General features: G+C 60.1%; 1 protein-coding gene across 1 annotated transcript in view; it reads left to right on the plus strand.

The window, feature by feature from the left end:
• Window positions 1-18,970, plus strand: part of STK38L (serine/threonine kinase 38 like) — a 43,521-nt gene that overhangs the window by 20,560 nt on the left and 3,991 nt on the right. Inside the window, exons 2-6 of the mRNA XM_056134578.1 lie at window positions 9,303-9,447; window positions 11,305-11,356; window positions 14,052-14,174; window positions 14,442-14,525; window positions 17,950-18,073. Of these exons, the coding sequence (XP_055990553.1) occupies window positions 9,314-9,447; window positions 11,305-11,356; window positions 14,052-14,174; window positions 14,442-14,525; window positions 17,950-18,073 (517 nt within the window). The 5' untranslated portion in view covers window positions 9,303-9,313. The remainder of the gene's footprint in view (window positions 1-9,302; window positions 9,448-11,304; window positions 11,357-14,051; window positions 14,175-14,441; window positions 14,526-17,949; window positions 18,074-18,970) is intronic.

Here is an 18,970-nt window from a genome sequence, read left to right on the forward strand (position 1 = left end):
CACCGTGCCCTGCGTCAGGCGTGGCGAGCAGCGTTCCCGTCCTCCTCTGCCCTGCTCAGGGGACCCGCCGCTCCCTGGGCCGCTTCTCTGCCGGCCCAGGGCAGAGACGGGCCGAGCCCAGGCGCTCTAGCTGTGCCCGGAGCGCCACTTGCGGGTCCCGTGACCTGCCTGCGCCGAGGCCCCTTGCGCGGAGAGCGCAGGGCTGGCGTCCTCTGCAGGGCCAGCCGCCCGCCCTCACCCTCCAGGCCAGGGACGGGCGGGCTCGCCAGCGCTCGGGCCTGAATGACAGGAAATCCTGCTGACAGCCAGCTATACAATTGACTTTTTATTCCATTTTAGGCATTTCTCCTTGCCTATATTTGTTTTCCAAAGAAACCGGTATTGTGTGGTAGAGATCATAATTCAGTGGCGTGGCGGGGTTCCGTTGGACACTCGGACAAGGAACGGTTTGGGTATTGATCCCGAAGGTCACTGGCGCCGGGCTTGGCTCTCCGCGCCCTGGCCGGCAGCCCGGCGCTGCTGGCTGTGAGCCGGACGGGGCCCGTGCTGGTCACATGGTCCGTCTGCTTCCAGCTGGGGGCAACTTCTGGGCCGTCTGTGACGGTCACAGACTCTCTGGGAAGAACTCAGATGACTCAAAGCAACTTAAAATAACGCGCAGCTCCTTTTATCTTAAAATTGTAGGTTTGGTGATATCATGCTTTAATTTTAGTCCGTGCCAGCCTCCCTGCCCCCTGGTTCTGCAGATGCTGACGGTCCGGTGGCCCGTGTGAGGGAAAGGAGATCATGAGAAGTGCCAGCAAGGCCGGCGGGAGGGAGGGGCCACCCACGAGCCGCTTCCAGGGCTGCGCGGCGATGAGGAAGCTCTGGGGGTCCTGGGGGTCCGTGTGAGTTTGTAGCTCCCTCGAGTCATGTTGCCGGAATCTAACGCACGTGCAGGTCGGGGGCATCTTTACTCTCGTTCTCCCTTAGAGCCAGAGGGTTCCGAGTGCCCTTCTGTGTCTGTGTGTCTGTCGCTGTTTAGCTGTCCCTGACCCGGCCTGTCCTCTCGCCCTGCTGCCCAGCCGGGGCTGCTTCCCAACTCACTCCAACCCTTCACCTTTGAGCGCGAAATAGTTGCTTCAAATCCCACTGAGCGTGGACCAGCCGTGGTCTTCGCCGGGGGGGGGGCAGGGGGGAGCATTCTTCTTAGAGCCAGAACGTCCCCGGGCCTTTCCTCAGGGTCCCACTGGGTAGCGCCTTCCCCGAGGGCCACTTGCTGTCGCTGTCCATGCAGGCGTGGCGGTGCTGCCCGCCCAGTGCCAGGCGCCGTCGGGCCCTCTCGGGGCCCCTGTTTGCCTCTCTGGGGCCATTCTGCAGTGCCGGGTTTGCAGCCCTCTCCCGGCGGCCCAGAGGAGGGTGTGTCCAGGCCTCCTGGACATGGACGCTTCCCTGAGCCGCATCCCCAGCCCGCCCCTTGGCCTAATTTTAAATAATTATTTTTGCGGGGCTGGAGCCATAGCGCAGCGGGTGGGGCGTTTGCCTTGCATGCAGCCGACCCGGGTTTGATTCCCAGCATCCCATAGGGTCCCCCGAGCACCACCAGGAGGAGCTGAGTGCATGAACCAGGAGTAACTCCTATGCATCGCCAGGTGTGCCCCCCCCAAAAAAAAAAGCAAAAGAAAAAAATTTCTTTTTGCTATTTTAAGTCACACTGTCACTTTGTCCTCCCATTGTTCATCGATTTGCTCGAGCGGGCCCAGTAACGTCTCCGTTGTGAGACTTGTTACTGTGTTTGCCATATCAAATATGTCACAGGGAGCTTGCCAGGCTCTGCCGTGCGGGCGAGATACTCTCGGTGGCTTGCCGGGCTCTCCGAGAGGGGCGGAGGAATTGAACCTTGTTCGGCCAGGCTGGCTGTGCACAAGGCAAACACCCTCCCGCTGTGCTATTTTAAGTATCACTATCACTATCACCTCACGAGTTGCTCGAGCGGGCCCGGTCATGTCTCCATTTGTCCCTGTCACGTGCTAGTGTAGCCCGATGACATACTGGGGGCTCCTTCAGGGTCAGGGGAATGAGGACCATTCATTGTTACTGTTTTTGACATATCCAGTATGCCACGGGTAGCTTGCCAGGCTCTGCCGTGTGGGCGGGATACTCTCGGTAGCTTGCCGGGCTCTCGGCGAGGGATGGAGGCTTTTGGGGCAGCCTCTCATCACCTTTACAGGTGTTCCTAGTCAAGCAGATAGGTGGGTGTGATACTATTTTCATTTTCATTTCATTTCATTTCATCACCCTGTTATTCGTCGATTGCCTCAAGCAGGCCCCAGTAACGTCTCTTTCATCCTAGCCCTGAGATTATATTCAAGGCTCTTTAGGAGAATGAGACCCATCAACTATTTTAAGTAAAACTCTGAAATTCCTATAGCAACTTTTATTCTTTTCTTAGGCCAGATTTTAAAAGGTGGAATTACTGCGACGAAAGATGAAAAGGAAGAGTGAACTTAGAAGCTCGCAGGGTAGCCCCTGCCAGAGAGGATCGCGGGCCTCATCCTACCAGACAGCATAACGGGGAGTGCCGGTTCTGGTGGGCGTGTCCGCAGGGAGAAGAGTCCTGTGGAAGGCGGGGGCTTGAGGTGTGCCCAGAAACATCCCCCTCCTTCGTCTGCGTGGGCTGCCAGGCCCCACTTGTGCCTCCAGCGGCTCCTTCGTTGTTTTCCCGAGTTTTGGTCCTCCTTCCCCGGGCCTTTGCGTCAGCCTCACTCCCTCACTTGGAGCTCCCTGCTCTGCTTCTGGATTGTTCCATTCTGTGGCATTCCCGCTGCCCTTCCCGGGCGCTGGCACGCCTTCCCTGTGTGTGCCGAGGCTCCTCCTGCCGGCTGTCCGCGCCAGCACTCAGCCTTGGGTGGCTCCAAACCTTCTGGCAGCCTTCACAGGCGCTTCCCTGGCTGTCGTCTTGACTGGCCGTGGTGTCTGCCGTCCCACGCGTGTCTAAGCCATGGCCAGGGGGTCCCGCGAGCAAGGGCCCAGGGGCACCTTTGTGCCAAGCCTCGGAGGCCCTGGGTAGTAAGTGGCTAGGGGTCCAACCCCAGGTCTGCCACGGACCGTTGTCACAAGTACAAGGGTGATACCCAGGGTGGTTTCTTGCCATACTGTATAAAACGTCCCAGTATCACGTTGAGAGAGGCTCGAAAACCCACAGTGATGAGAATAAAATATGCGTTTCTAGACAACCCACGGGCAAGGAAAAGGTGGGAAGGGCCCCAAGGGCGCCGGGAGCTGGCACCAGCCCCTGTGCAGCTCCACGTGGGGCACCATGTGAGAGCCATGGCCTGGAGGGGCACCAGCGAGCAGGGCTGGCGCCACAGTCCAGGTGCTCCTGAGTGTCTGCGGGGTGTGAGAGGTCAGGGCCAGCTGTGCTCACCCTGCGTCTCCAGGGAACTGCTGCCAAGGGGGAAGGGGAGACGTGCAGAGAGAGGCAGTGGTAAGTCAGAACACTGGGAAATCAGTGCAGATGGGAATGCAATATAGCAAACATATGGGGTGTATCAGAAGCAGTTTGAGGTGATAAATTAAGAGGACGCTTTATTAAGAAAAAAAACAAAGCAGGGCTGGAGAGATAGCACAGCAGGTAGGGCGTTTGTCTTGCACGTGGCCGACCCGGATTCGATTCTCAGCATCCCCTATCGTCCCCCGAGCACCGCCAGGAGTGATTCCTGAGTGCAGAGCCAGGAGTAACCCCTGAGCATTGCTGGGTGTGACCCAAAAAAAAAAAGCAAAAAAAAAGTTTGCAGAAGAAGGAAATAATGAAACCACAACAAAATCAGTCAAATAGAAGATGGAAAGCCAATAGGAAAGACGAACAGAATAACTAAAAGTTTTTGAGAACTTAACTGAAATTTAAGTCTGTCGCTAGACTCACCAAGAAGAAAAGGTACCAAATAAATTAAGTTGTAAATGAAAGAGAAGATATTACAGCGGGTCCCACAGAAATACAAAGACCCACAAGAGGCTAATATGAACAGTTGGAGTCGGACAAAGCCGGGCATTTAGAAGAAATGAATGTATTTCTACAAGCATAAAGCCTGCCGACACGGAACCTCTGAAGAAATAGAGACTCTGCAGGCTAATAGGAGATCAAGCCAGCATCTGAGTCTCCTCGGGGCAGGCCCCGCCAGAGCCCCTGGTGCACCTTCAGGTGGTGAGGCTCCCCTCAGCACTGCCCGAGCACTGAGCCAGGAGTGCCCCGCCCTGTCACCCTCGAGTCTCTGCAGAGGGAAGTACAGAGCCGTGGTCACTACCAGCATGTCTGGAGACCCCAGCGGGCTCCGCGGACGCTACGTGACAGACAGGGAAGAGATACAGTTCCGCAAGAGGAAACTGTGGCGCTCGTGGGGCCCTATTTGCACCTGTTGCTCCGAGTCTGCGTCTCCGGCAGGGCCACCTGGAGCTGCCGTGGGCCGCGGGTTTGCTCTGCACGTCTGCAGAGCCTGTGGGGAGGGATAGAGCCAGCGACGGGTGGTCGGGGCTGGAATGCGCCCGCGTGAAATGTCCCCGCTCCCACGGAAGAGTGGTGGTTTGCAACCCAGCGCCTCTGGGGCCGTCCCACCTGTTGGGACCGAGGGCGTCTAGTGGCCGCAGCTGGTGATGGCTTTGGGAGAACTGGTGAGCTTGGGCATGCCCGGGGCATCACGGTTCCTTCGGACCTTTCCTCGAAACGTGGCGCGTGAAAATGGAGCGCAGGGCCGTTACCCGCCAGGCACAGCAGTTGGTTTCCTCCGGGGGCTTTCGGTGGAGGGCGGTGGGAGCAGCCACCTCTGCTCATAGGAGGCCCGAGGGCCCCGTCTGCGTCTCTGCCCCTCGGCTCCAGACGTGAACAGAGTCGGACTTCGCGTTCGCGTCTCCACCAGGGACTCAGAGTCTGGGGAAAGCCCCGGGGTGGGGAATTCTGGGGCACCGGCGGTGGCTTTCATCAGTCCAGGATTAGACGTGCGATTTGTACCCTGTTCTTTTCCTGGGTAAAGAAAGTGTTTTCGCAAGAGACAACAGTGTCCGATTGGCTGGAAAAATGAATTTGCGGAATAATACGTACCAGTCATCTCAATCATTTTTTGGGATAATTTGATTGAGTCTGCTCCTGGTTTTGTGTTGGATAAATTTTTATACCCTAATGTTACTTTCAGTCAAGGCGAAGGGCAGGATTTTGGCTTTTGTTGCAGGTAGGTGTCTCCTGTAGGCATGTTGCTCAACTCTAATGGGACACTAGGAGACTTTGTAGTTTCTGTTCTTGGGGTTTATTTTGGGTTGAGGCTTCTCAACCCGGGACTTCATACTGACTCCTGCAGTGCCTGGGGACGTGTGTCCTGGTGACAGGCCCGGGGGCTCCGGTGTCCCTTGGCGTCTGCACTCAGCCCTGTTGTTTGTTCTGGGTCGCACCTCACAGCGCTGAGCCCTTTCTCCTGGTTCTGCCTCGGGGGTCGCTCCTGTGGGCCCAGGGGACCCCGTGGCACGCTGGGGGTGGAACTTGAGTCGGCCACGTGCAAGGGAGTGTCTACCCACTGTGCTGCTCCCGCTCTCCGCCGCCAGCGTCATCGTAGAAAAATTGTTTATTTTTCGGTTGAATCGCAGTGGGACACGCAGTCGCAGGGCTGTTCATGGTTGGGTTTCAGGCATACGGTGTCCCGGCACACGTCCCTCTTCCAGTGCACGTTTCCCACCACCAATGCCTGTGTCCCCAGTCTCCCCCCACCCCCATGGCAGGCACCTCTCTCTCTCCCCCTCTCTCTCCCTCTCCCTCTCTTTCTGTCTCTCCCCTTTTGGTCATTATGGTTAGCAGTGCAGATACTGAAAGGTTATCGGATAGATCCCTTTACCTGCTTTAAACACTCAGTTTCTGTCAAAAGTGTTAATTTCCAAGTATTACTAGTGTCATTTTAACACAAAGGAAAAGACTTCATTCTTATTACAATTAATAGTCTCCTCGTCAAATCCATGAAATGTGAGTTCATTTCCTGTGCCCAGACAAATAGCTCCGGGTGCAGTTGCCAGAGTATTGGGGGTGGCTCGGGGGAGCAAGCCCAGGCGTCCCGCGCACGGGTGGGGCACGCGCCTCGCCCCTGAGCTGGTTCAGGACACGGCGCACCTCCTCGTGTGAGGCTGATGGGGACCCAAGTCGTTCTTCGTGTCTGGTGCCCCTCCTCGAGGTGGGAAACTCCACACCTGGCAAAACCGTTTCTCCACGTTTTTTCAGAGTCTGTAAGTTTTTGTTTCCGGAGAGTTGTCTCCAAGTCCACGCTGGGCAGGCTTAGGCAGCCCCTTGGCCACGGGCAGAGTCCCTGGGCAGAGAGAGTCCTGAAGACCCCACTGTCCCCAGCGTGGTCAGCGACTCCGGGCCGGCCGTTTGCTTCGCTTTGAACCAGCCAGTCTTCTGAGTCGAATCAAAGCATTTTGTTTTTCTGGACGGTGCAGATACCAGCCTCATGCCCCCTGATTTCTCATCACACCCAATGAATCTCCATCCCGGCTCACGTACCCGGCTTTTGTGACCCTTGTTGGCACAGAGCTGCTTCTAGAACTTGACGCCACTCAGCAGCTGTCCAGGGTCCGGCTCAGCGCCCCCTCTCTGCCTCCGGTGTCCCTGTGTGCCGTCACCTCCTGGGGGGAAAACTCAGACTTGCGCAGCGTGAGTGCGGCTTTTGCCCGTCTCACCTCCCGGAGCTGGCAGAGTAGCTGCAGGGTCTGTGGGCTGCAGACCCAGACAAGCCAGCAGCTCTCCTGGGCGCCTGGGGCCACGTTGTGGGAGTTTGGATGTGTCTCCCTCTAAATGTTTGTCCGGAAAATAGTATTTTTTTGCTGTTGGCATTTGAAGAGAATTCTGTTACCCAAAGGAGGCTGACTGGATCTTAGGTTGTCAACAGAGCCCCCTCGGGAGGGTCCAGGGGACTGAAGTCTGCCACAAGAAACGGGCATCACCTGGATTCCCTACCTGTGTCGAGTTCAGCCTGCGTCCTGCTGATGTCCCGGCTCCCGGCAGCCGGGGATGCTCCCGCGTGCGCCCTTTGCCCTGCGCCGGGTTTCCTGCTTCAACTGGTGAACCCCTGCTCGCAGAGCGGAACTCGGGCAGTCCCTAAAATGGTTTGGTGGCGTTGCCATGGCAGCGTTCTGGGGCCGACAGCCCAGCGCTTAACCAGCATTTGCTCACGATGCTTTTGAATTTGCTTTGAACCTTTTAAATGACGTCGCAGGCACCCCAGGGGGATGAGACCGTTGCTCAGAGCCGCGTCTGTCTCCGTGGCGGGGCTGGTTTGGGCCGTGGGCTTTGCTGCACGTTCTGTCTCGGGGAGGGGGCGACTGCCCGCTGCAGGCCCGCGCCACGCTCTGGCCTCTGGCTCGTTTCCCCCGCGCAGTCCTTGCCCAGCCGCCTGCCTTTTGGGTTCTAGAGCCGATGCCGGCCCCTGCTCTCAGCTTCCCCGCCTGCCTCTGGCAGACGCAGCTCCCAGGGATGCTCAGAAACGATGCGGAAGGGCCCTGCACGCAGGCTCCCCTCGCCGCGGGACAGACAGATGGAGGAGGGCACGCGCCAGGATCGGCGAGGAAGGCCCCCGAGGCCCAGAGCGTTCAGGAACAAAGTCCAGGTGGCGCGTCCCTGCCGTGGCGCTCCGCGTGCGTAGGGCTTTCCCGCACGGACGTTCCTGTGTCCATCCCGCCGCTCTCAGCAGCTCTCGGAGTCTTGGACTCGGTTGTTCTGAGCCCAGCGAGTCTTGGCACTTTCCTAGTCGAGCCTGTTTTCGCTGGGGTGCTTCAGACCGTTCAGATCGGTTCCAGGAGGGTCTTGTTGTTTGTTTTTGTTTGTCTGCTTTTTTGTGGGGTCACACTGGTGATGCTCAGGGCTTACTTCCGGCTCTGCACTTCGCAGTTGCCCCTGCCAGTGCTCCAAGGATTGAACCCGGGCTGGCAGCCGGCGAGGCGAGCACCCCACCTGCTGTGCCGTCTCTCCAGCGCAGCGGTGACCCGTGCCTTCCCGTCCCGCAGACTCCGAGGATTCTGACGTGGCTCCTGTCCAGCCCACCCCCATCTCTGCTGTGCTGTTCCCTCCTGTTTCTCCCAGCCAGCAGTTTCCTCCTCAGTCTCTCGCTCAGCCTCTCCTCTGCTGTGCAGAGCTGTGAGGTTCTGGTATCACACACCGCGTTCTTCACGTCTGTCATTTCTGGCCGTCGTAGTCTTTCCCATCTGACTCTGCGTTGACGGTGTCGTCGTGCCTTTGAGCCCTTGAATGCGGCTTCTCTGAACCACTGACTGAGGCTTTCCTGGGACTGGAGTCTTTGGCGACACTGGTTTGCTCGTTGAGCTTGGCGGGCTTCCTGTGTCTTCCCCTGGTTTCCTCTGGTGCCACGGCCGTTTCTGGGGGCGCGCCTTGGTTTCTAGTGTTCCTGCCTTGCTGGGTGAGTCTCTGTAGTGAGACCCCTGGGAGGTGCTGAGGGACGAAGTGGAGGTTTCTGTCTGTCTTCACCGAGTGACGGGAAGGGTCGTGTGAGCAGCGTGTTGCTCTCTGAGTGCATCAGTCGCGCCCAGCTCGGATGTAGGGGTTGCTGGGCCCTGGACTCCGTCCCCGTCCTGGGCCAGGCCCCATGACATCAGCAGGGAGCGGCCAGCGGCGGGCAGAAAGCCCGAGAGGGTCACCAGGCCCGATGCCGCTGATGCCAGCTGCCTCGGCTCCTTTGGTGCTTCTTGCTCGGTGACTGTCCAAGTGGCTTTGTTTATTTATTTTTTTTAATGAAATGAGCCTTGTGGTCTGGGGAAATGTGCTGAAATGACCTTGGAAGCACTTTCCCGAGTGGCAGGACACTGAGACTGGGCATGAGATGGACATGGACCCCAGCCGGAGTTTGTCCCCACGGCAGCTTTTCCTCGGACCCGTCCCTGCAGCCTCATGGTGGGCACTTGTGAGCACATTTGATCCAGACACTTCTACTGAGAGCAGTTGCTCTCGGGCCTTCCTTTGGGGTGGACGTGAACGTTGGCGGGACTTGTACCTCCTCCGGAGTAAGGCAGTGGAATCAGGGAGCCTTTCCGGGATTCCTGACGGCCACTCACGTGTCCGCATGTCGGTGCGGCTGACTGGCGCCGTTCTCACGGGCCGTGTGTGGTGGCACAAGCTGACTCGGCGGCGTTGCCAGCTGTCACAGCCCTTTTCCTTCCCTGGCATCTGGCGCACGTGTTCACCGTTGGGCCGGCGTTTTGCTCGGAGGGGGAGATGGAACCGCCTGGAGTCGGTGGGGGCAGAGACTCTGCGCTGAGCACCGCGTTCCGTGTCGTTGCAGTGTCGGTTACTATGGCAATGACGGCCGGGACGACAGCCCCGTTTCCTATGAGCAACCACACCCGGGAGCGGGTGACCGTGGCCAAGCTGACGCTGGAGAACTTCTACAGCAACCTGATCACCCAGCACGAGGAGCGGGAGACCAGGTACGGCTCGCGGGGCTTCTGCCTCCCCAGGGGGTGGCGAGGCTCTCGGTGGGGAGGCGGCCTGGAGGTGGCCACGGGTGGCAGCACGTCCCCGACAGATGCCGCCCGCCGTGGCCCTGGCGGCAGCCCGTGCTCCTGCCCTCTCGTGTCCCTCGCCCCTGTTTCATGCCGGAGGCGCGTGGCCTCTTGGGACCTAGAGCACCTCCTGGAGGTTCCAGGCGAGCGTTTCCACGTTTGAATGCCGCGGCCCGAGGCGGCACTGCTGGTGCTGCCCAGACACACTTTTCCCTCAGCTCCTTCTCTGGAGAAAGCCCCGAGCCCTCGGCAGAGAGCCACGGCCCCACGGTGCCCGGTGCAGACGCCCGCAGTCTGCAGGGGTAGCTGGTGCCCGCGGGACCGTTCTTCGTGCTGAGGGTGATGGAACGTGTCACTGGGGCATCTGCATGGACCGGCTGTGAGCGGTTGTAAGGAATTTGCCTGGGAAGGCAACTAAGTTCTATAAAGGGTTGGGCTCCCTTTCTGGGCCTAGTGCCCGAGGGGTGAGTAGGGGTGGGGGGGCCCAGCCCGACAGTGCTCAGGGCACCTGCGGTCTCTCCCGTGCCCGGCTGTGTCCAGCCCCTGAGCTCGCTCTCCGGCCCACCGGGACCTCTGCGTGATGGTTCATCCTCGGTCCTTCTCCTGACACCCTTTCCGGCTCCTTCCGGAATGAAGAGCTCGCCCGGCCGCAGGCTGGGACACGCAATCCCGTGCCGTCTGGGGGCTGCAGTCGCCCGGGTGTCCCGTTCCCGGCACCCGCCGCCCCACTCCACGCCGAGCTCGCGCTGTTGAAGCTCCGCTAAGACATGAGGATGGGAACGTGACTGTTTGCATTCGTTCTGCATTTTTGTCTTGCTTTTGTTCCAGATCCAGCAGTGCGCAAGGCCTACGCCTGACTGCTCTTGGATCACCCCTGGCGGGTGCTCAGGGAACAGTATGGGGTGCTGGGGATTGAACCCCCGTCAGCCGCGTGCAAGGCAAACGCCCCTGCCTCTTGCACTCTCTCTCCAGCCTTGGGAACTTGGCTATTCTAGAAAAGCAGGAGTCCCGGTTACAGGGTTGCTTATTTTATTTATTTATTTGTTGCTTTTTGGGTCACACCCGGTGTTGCACAGGGGTTACTCCTGGCTCTGCGCTCAGGAATCACTACTGGCTGGCGGTGCTCGGGGACCATAATGGGATGCTGGAGACTGAACCTGGGTCGGCCACGTGCAAGGCAAACGCCCTCCCCAGTGTGCTGTCGCTCCAGCTCCAGTTGCTTATTTTTTAATATACATGTGTGCGGTGATATCTTTTCCTGAGCGTTTGGGAAAATCAAGCTCGAAATTCAAGGGAAGGATGCAAAGAAGTTCATGGAGCCAGTAGGTGTCGGAGTCGGGATCCTGACTCAGGGGCTGAGAGCCGGGGTCAGACTCAGATGGGATCAGACTCGGGGGGCTTAGAGACGGGATCAGACTCGGGGGCTTCTAGATGGAGATTCCCAGGCTGCGGTTGGTTGACACTCAGGGCTTGAGTGATGCTGAGTGTTCTTGATTTTGGCAGTTGGAACACTAGCTAGCAGGAGTTCCCATAACAGAACCGCAGTCGTTTAGCCAAGGTTCATACAACCTTAGAAGTGAATTGCTTCACCAGCATGAGGAAGCAAAATCTAGGCCATGTCACTATTTTGAAGAGAGTTTCTTGGTAATTATGTTTGTTCAGCTTGATTTTTTTTTCTTTTTAGCATAGCAATTCGTAGTGTTTAGTAAGTAAATGTTCATCTTTAAAAGGGGGATGTTAAGGACTGTCTTTAGTTTTAATTTTTTGTTTTCATTTGAAAAGGCAGAAGAAGTTGGAAGTGGCCATGGAAGAGGAAGGACTGGCAGATGAAGAGGTGAGAGCGGGTGGGCGGGGCCTGTGGGGGGAGGGGAGGGAGCAGCACTAGTGGTGATTTCGAGCGCCTCCTCTGGGGAGCCCTGGCCACTGTGCCCGCCCCTGTCCCCCGGTGCTCTCTGTGCGCGTCCGTTCCCCTGCTTCGCCTGCTCAGGCCCATGTGGGTGTGGAGACGGTCTCTGGGCCGGCTTGCATCCCAACCCATGCTGACCTGTCCACCCTCCGGCCTCAGACTGTCCCCTCGGCCACCCGCTCCTGCCCAGCCCCGTCACTCCAGAGGTGCTTGTGCTCTCTTCTGCTCAACTTCTGTCGGAAGCCAGCCCGCTGCTCTTGCGGTGCCCCTCCCTTCTGCCCTGGGACCCCCTGAATCATCTTTCCAAAGCAGAAGCTCATCACGTCTGGAGTGTGTGGGGGGAGGGGGAAAGTAAGAGGGTTCGGGCCACACCCGGTGGTGTTCCGGAAGCGCTCCTGGCTTTGTGCTCAGGGCTCACTCTTGACTGCTGGGCGTTGAATCGGGCTGGCGGCATGCAGGGCGAATGCTTGCCGTGTGTGCTCTTCCCCGTCTCGGCCCTAGAACTCTCCTGGGTTCTTACATGTCCTTTGCTTCAATTCGATAGCAAGGTCTCATGATTCGTTACCTCATAAATCAGCTGTGTGAATCTATAAAACCCAAAAGTATTCACAAAAAAATCGGTATATTATTCTTAAAGCACATTTATGTTCTTTTTTTTTTTTGCTTTCTGGGTCACACCCGGCGATGCACAGGGGTTCCTCCTGGCTCTGCACTCAGGAATTGTTCCTGGTGGTGCTCGGGGGACCATGTGGGATGCTGGGAATCGAACCCGGGTCGGCCGCGTGCAAGGCAGACGCCCTCCCCGCTGTGCTACTGCTCCAGCTCCCTGTTCTTTGGCTTTTAACTGAGGAAGATCGTAACAACATTCTTCACTTTCCCCCCACGTTCAGTCTGTATTTCTCATTTCCCCTCATGCTTGGTGTCCGTGTTCTTCTCTCCCGCTCGTGTTTGGTCAGCGTCCTTCACTCGCTGCTCTTCCTCCCTGGGGTTGCTGCAGTGCCATGGGGCCACCCCGAGGCCAGCCCCGCGTGGTGCTGCTGCCCTTTGCCGGCTGGCCTGGGCTCCCTGCACTTTCATTTCCTCTGCTCCGCTGGACGTGATGGGACAGTGCCACCGTGTGGCTGGTTTCGAGTATAGTCTCACACTTGTTTTGTTCGGATTATTGATGTAAAACTAGTATCCCGTGTGGTCTTAAAACTCGTGTTCTTTACGGGTTCTTTTGAACTAAAATTTGGGGGGGTGTTGGGCCACAGCTGCGGTGCTTAGGGGTGACTCCTGGCCGTGCTCGGGACCGTGTGGACCGTGGGTCGGGTGTTCGCGCTGCTGCTGTGCAACCGCCCTGGCCCCTTCTTTGAATCTTAACCGAGAAAGGCAGTGACACGCGCGTGTGACATCTGTCAAGGATCCTCCCTGGGATCCCGTGGGGGACGTGTTCCGCGGCCTTCGGGGAGCAGCAACAAGCCTCCTCTCGTGGGTGTGGCGGGCGCGGGTTCCACGCGCTCAGAGGAACGGCTGGGCCCTGTCGCTCCCTGCGTTGATGTCCGTGTGACACACAGCCCCTCATGTCCTGAGGAGGAAGCCGGCGCTCCTTCAAGGGGCTGCACGGGGGCGTGGCCCGTCTGCGCTCGGACACACACGTGACAGCCCTGTCACCTCTCCTGGCGGCTCAGTGTGTCAGCAACACCGACAGAAACGCAGCCTCGCATCAGGACAACACGGGGGGCGTCTGCCGTGCGTGCGGCCAGCCCGGGTTCCATCCCCACACCCCAGATAGCTCCCGCGAGACTGCCCGGAGCAATTCCTGCGCGCAGAGCCAGGAGTAACCCTGAGCAAAGCTGGGTGTGACCCAAACCCAGAAAGCGAGCAGCCAACCCTCCCGCTCCCTTTGTGTGGAGAGAGGAAGGACAGGTTCCCACGGTGCCCCGAGGCAGCGCCTTTCTTGTGGTTCTGGACGTTTCCACACTTGGAGAGGGTCACCTCGCGTGACCTCTGCAGAGGGAATTCTTAGAGGGGTCCCTAAGAGGCTCATGTTTGTGCTTGGAGGAGGGGCGAGTTCGCGCTCCAGGTCTGCCCAGGGTGGACTTTGCCCTCGTGATGGGCATGTGCCAGCTGGCACTCGGCTGAAACAGGCTTCCTGCACGCCCACCTCCGGGCTCCAGAGGCGCTTCCCGGCGTGGGGTTGCTGCGATGGCGGCATGGGTGTGAGGGCTGGCGGGCTGGCCAGGACGGAGTGCCTGCTGCCCCCGCAGGGATAAGACAGGGGGCTGCAGTGATTGTGCGGCGGGGAGGGCATCTGCCTTGCACGCGGCCAACCTGGGTTCGGTCCGCCACATCCCAGATGGTCCCTCAAGCACTGCCAGGAGTAATTCCTGAGTGCCGAGCCAGGAGTGACCCCCTGAGCATCACCAGGTGTGGCCCAACGGCCAAAACCAACCAAAAAGCAAGAAAGAACAAAGATCGGTCGTTATTAGAAGTCTGCACCATTCCTTTGGCCTGCTTCCTTCTTCCCACGTAGGGTCGCTCCTCACCTGGGGGCCGTGAGGGACAGTGCGGGTGTGCGTGCCTGCAGGCCCTGGCCCGGCTCCCTGCGCGTGACCCGAGCTGTTGTCCGTTTGTCGTCTAGAAAAAGCTGCGCCGGTCCCAGCACGCGCGCAAGGAGACGGAGTTTCTGCGGCTCAAGAGGACGCGGCTCGGCCTGGACGACTTCGAGTCTCTGAAGGTCATAGGAAGAGGCGCCTTCGGAGAGGTGCGCTGACGCCGGGCACAGGGGCCTCCCGCCCGCTGCCTGCGGGGTAACAGTGGGGAACCCTCCTTCGCATCAGGGTGGAGACGCCTGGTGGAGCATGGTGTGCACCCAGGCTTGTACCGAGATAGTTTAACTTGAGTAAAATGACCCAAATGCCCATCCCGACAGACTCCTACCCTCCCTCGTTGTCCCCGAGCTCGGTCCCGTGGTAGCAGTCAGTGACAGCCCGTCGTTCTTAGCGGGATGTGGGATGTTCTTGTGTTGCAGGTGCGGCTCGTGCAGAAGAAGGACACGGGCCACATCTACGCCATGAAGATCCTGAGGAAAGCGGACATGCTCGAGAAGGAGCAGGTGGGAGCCCGCCCGCGTCTCCCACCCCCCAGGCCGGCACCCAGCAGGCCACCGGGCACCTTCCGTTGCCCGTGGCTGTGCTCGAAGGGTCACGGTGCTCCCAGCCCACTTGGGGGAGGGGGCTGGTGCCCAGGGATCCACCTCTGACCCCGGGCCCAGTTTTAGTCACCATGGTCCGCAGTACTGTCGGTGTCGGGCTTCACGCGTGTTCCCCGCAGGGCTGCTGCTCCCGCCACTGCCTGGTGCCGACACGCGTGCACACGCACACATGTGTGCACACACAGATACATGCACACACAGTTACACACCAACTCACGCACATAGACACACCAACAGATACACACCACATGCGCACACAGATACACACCGACACATACGCACCCACAGATACACACTGACACACACACATGCAGATACACACCAACACACACGCACACACACATGCACGCACGCCTGTGTGCGGACCCGTGCTTGTCTCCCGCCGCAGCAGTCAGCTCACTTCCGCAGACAGGGTCTCAGGATCTGTCGCCTTTGGCCGTTTGTTATTTCCTGTGACGCTTCCTTCTGTCCCGCAGAGGAGCACTCATTCTGTCTGCCCCTCTCCCCTGACGGTCTTCCTCAGCAGGGGACTCTCCGGATCTGGCCGCGTAACCACATTCTGCGTGATCTCATGTTTTCTTTTCTTGTCCCTGGGTCAGACTGCGCGCTGCGTCGGACCTTAGTTCTTCACCCCGTCTGTGCTGGCCCCTGGGGCGGTCCCCGGCCTTGGCTCTTGTGACTGGTGCTCCGTGAGCACAGGGTGCAGAGGGCTCTCCCGAGGGCCCTGCCAGAAGCGGCCTGCCGGGTTGTGGAAGTTCGGTTCTTGGGCTACTGGTTCCCTGGAAGTCAGCCTCCGCCGATGCTCCCTCTCGCTGCGTGTGCGGGTCCTCTCCCCCGAGAGCTCGTGGTTTCTCCCTGGTTCCCCCGATGACGGGTGTCGTGCAGTCCTACTGCCCATCAGGACGTCTTGGAGGAAGTTTTTATTTCCCCCCACTTTTTCGATGGGGTTGGTGGGGTTTTGCTTTTGCTGTCGGGTGCTTTTGGGTGTTCTCGAAGCTTTCCGCATCCCGGGTATCGATCCCTTTCCGGAAGAGGCGTGCCGCATTCTCTCCCGGGCCGTGCGGTCCTCTGCTTCTGGCCGTCGTTGCCTTCGTGGTGCGGAAGCGTCTCGGTGCGATGTGGTTCCACTCGTTTCTCTTCTGCGTGCTCGGTCAGCGGCGTTGGCGCGGGGAAGCTGCCCCAGGTTCACTGTCCGGCAGGGCCGCCTGTGTCCCGGCATCTCTCAGGAGTCAGTTCTGACGTTGAGGCCCCTCACCCATTCGGCGTGGGAACGGGTCCGATGCGGTTTGCACGCGTGACCGCCCAGTTCTCCCTGCACGGTTTGTTGCGGTTTCCTGCCTCGCCGCCTCCCTGCTCCGCTGTTGACAACCAGCTGTCCGCACATGGGTGACCTTACTGGCACACACCTGGAGCTCGTGAGACCGTGACGCTGTGTCGTTGCAATAAGGCGTCACCCGGGGAACTTACACGCACCTCGTCACGGTGACAGGAAGGAGAAGCGGGAGCAGAGGCAGCTGGGGGGTCCGGCCAGGCCAGGTTCCCGCCTGGCTGCCGTGGGGAGGCCTCATGGGGACCTTGGCGGCAGAGGCAGGAGTGCCCTAGCAGTGAAGCAGGCAGGGCCTGAGGACGTTTCTCTGGGCTCGCTGCTAGCCGCTTGGGCAGGAATCAGGTGGGACCTGGGGTTTGACGGGCGGGTGCTGTGCCAGGGAATACAGGGGAGGGGAGAGGGGTGAAGGGTTGGGGGCTTCCTGGAGGGCTCTGGGGAAAAGAGGGAGGGAGAGAGCCGGCCCTTGGGGTGCCCGAACATGGGGGTGTTTGGTCATTGGTGCGGACAGGGACAGGGAGGCCAGGCTGGGCAGGGGCCATCACGAGTGCGGGCAGGAGCATTGTGTGAGGAGTGAGGGCGCCGCCCAGGCCTGGGCTCCTGACTGAGGCAGGGATGCTCAGGGGGTCCTGTGGGGCCCCGGGGCGGTCAAGAAGGGGCAGAGGCACCCCTGGCACGGGCAGACAGGAGACCACTTCGCCAGGGCCCTGGGAGCTGCTGTAGGTGCTGACTGGAGGGCGGGGTGTTGGGGAGGGAGAGTGGGCGGGGCCCGGGGAGGAGCAGAGGATGTCGAAGGAGGCCGAAGGGCAACTTGGAGAGCCCCCACGGCGCTGCAGGCCAGGGGGGTTGGGAGTGGCCATGTTGACCGTGTTGCTCCGTGTTGCGCCCAGTCACCCGCGCAGGCGGTCAGGGCTGGGCTGGGCTGGGCGGTCAGTGAGTGGAAAGTAGCGCCCACGTGTGTTCGCTTGTTGGGGTCCCGGGCCCGGACGCAGCAGGTCAGACCCGGGAGGTCTCCGGAACCCCGTGGCTGCCCCTGGGGTGGATCAGGTCACCGGAACGGCTCCCTGCAGCCTGACTTGGCCTGTGTGTCATGCGGAGGCTGCGAGTCGGACCCGTGATGCGGGTGTGCTCCCACCTGGCTCTGCTCGCGTGGAGGGCCGGGATCGAACCCTGCAGCCGTGGCCCCGAGTGCTGGACCCTGAATACGCACTCTCTCCCTCCTCCCTCTCTTCCTCCTCTCTCCCCTCCCCCTCCCTCTCCTCTTCCTCCATCTCTCTCTCTCTCTCTCTCTCTCATACAACACTTCGTTCATCCGGGGTCCGTGCCTGGCAGTTCTCAGGCTTCCGAGTGCCTCCCCCCTCACTCGCTCTCTGCCCGGCTGTGTCCTCTCACTTGCCGGCCTGGCAGGGCGTTCAGGGCTCCTGCCCGTTGCGTTTCTCGGGGCGCTCTCACCGGAGCCCCTTTCCCCATCAAGGCTGCTTGGCGTTTGGGGGCGGTTCCCATGCAGATGACCCGTGTGGGTCAGCACTGCCCTGTTAGCGGACCTTCTCCGACTTTATTCGGACACCGCAGCGCTGGAGGATTTGCACCCACGCTTCCCGGCTAACCAGCGCCACGGGAAAAAGCAGCGACTGATCTCTTGCTGTGGGGAGCCTGAGCCCCACGGAGCCCTTCAGCCCCGTGGAACAGGCCCACGGCATCTCCGCGGCATCTCGTCTGTCCTGGAGGCCTGTCTCCAGGGCCCTGTCCACTGCTAGTCGCTTCCCAAGGTCAGGCCAGAGCCCCAACTTGCACGGAGTTGCCGAGTCTCAGGTTGTGACCCTCCCCCGGCCTCCCGTATCTCTGAATCCTCGTCCCTCAGGCCCCCTGGGTCTCGGCGCAGGAGCCTGCAGGTGTTCTTTCCGCTGCTATCAAGGACCGAGAGGCCCTTCCTGAAGATGCTCGAGTCACCTATAATGTGTTTCCATCCATTTTTTCCCCTTTCAAAATCTGTTCATCTAGGTGGCCCATATCCGAGCAGAAAGAGACATCTTGGTGGAAGCAGATGGTGCCTGGGTGGTGAAGATGTTTTACAGTTTCCAAGACAAGAGGAACCTGTATCTGATCATGGAGTTCCTCCCTGGAGGTGAGCGCGAGCTGGCCCTGAGGCTCCCGTGGCGGTGCCTGAGTCCTGCCCTTCTGGCTTCCTGGGCCCTTGGAGTGTCAGGGGCCTCTCGGGGAGCCGCGGGAAGTTTCCAGTCACAGCCCTGCTGTTCCGCGACACCAGCCGGGTGCCCAGCCTCTTCCCTGCCCTGGGGAGGGAGCGGAGCCAGGGTGGTCGCCCTCAGCAGGCCGCCTCCGCCTGGGCAGCGTGGGCAGCGATCCTAGCCAGCTGGGCTCCCGGGGGCCCGTGAAAAGTGCTCACTCTGGCCTGTCACTAAGGGACCCCGGTGCAGGGGCGGCGGCAGCAGCAGTGGCTGGGTTCTGTGGTGGACGCTCAGTGACAGCTGACCATGGGCCCGTCACTCATCAGCCAGGCTGCACAGCGGACACTGACGGGGCTTAGGGAGCAGCGTCGTCCCGAGTCAGCTCTGTCCTACTTGGGGACGTGTTACGGAGAGTTGGGAGGACACAGGAGACCCCGGCCCTGCTGGGAGCTGCACAGACCCAGCTGTGCCTTGCACCCGAGCCCCCCCCACCCGGCTGTGTCCGTGACCCCCGTGAGACTCAGAGCAGGGAAGGGCGAACAATCGGTCAGCTCTTGGCCCCCACGTGAGACCAGTCCCCACATGAGTGGCTGGTGACTGCCTAAGGGGGACCGACCGTCCCGTTGGGGGCTGGGGGCCTGCAAGGAGGGGCTGCGCTCTGCCTCCCCAGTGCTCACCTGTGTGCCCGGCAGCTTCTGGGGGGGTGGGGACTGTGCCCTCCCCCTCTCCCCGACGCTCCCCCGGCTGAGCCCTCAGGAGCCCTGGCTGCTGGCTAGTGCGGGGGCGTGGGGGGCTTTCCATGACGTCAGGGGCGTGGAGGGAGCCCGGGTGGGCCT

The sequence above is a fragment of the Sorex fumeus genome, unplaced genomic scaffold (assembly GCF_029834395.1).
Source record: "Sorex fumeus unplaced genomic scaffold, SorFum_2.1 ptg000100l, whole genome shotgun sequence".
Lineage (NCBI taxonomy): Eukaryota > Metazoa > Chordata > Mammalia > Eulipotyphla > Soricidae > Sorex > Sorex fumeus.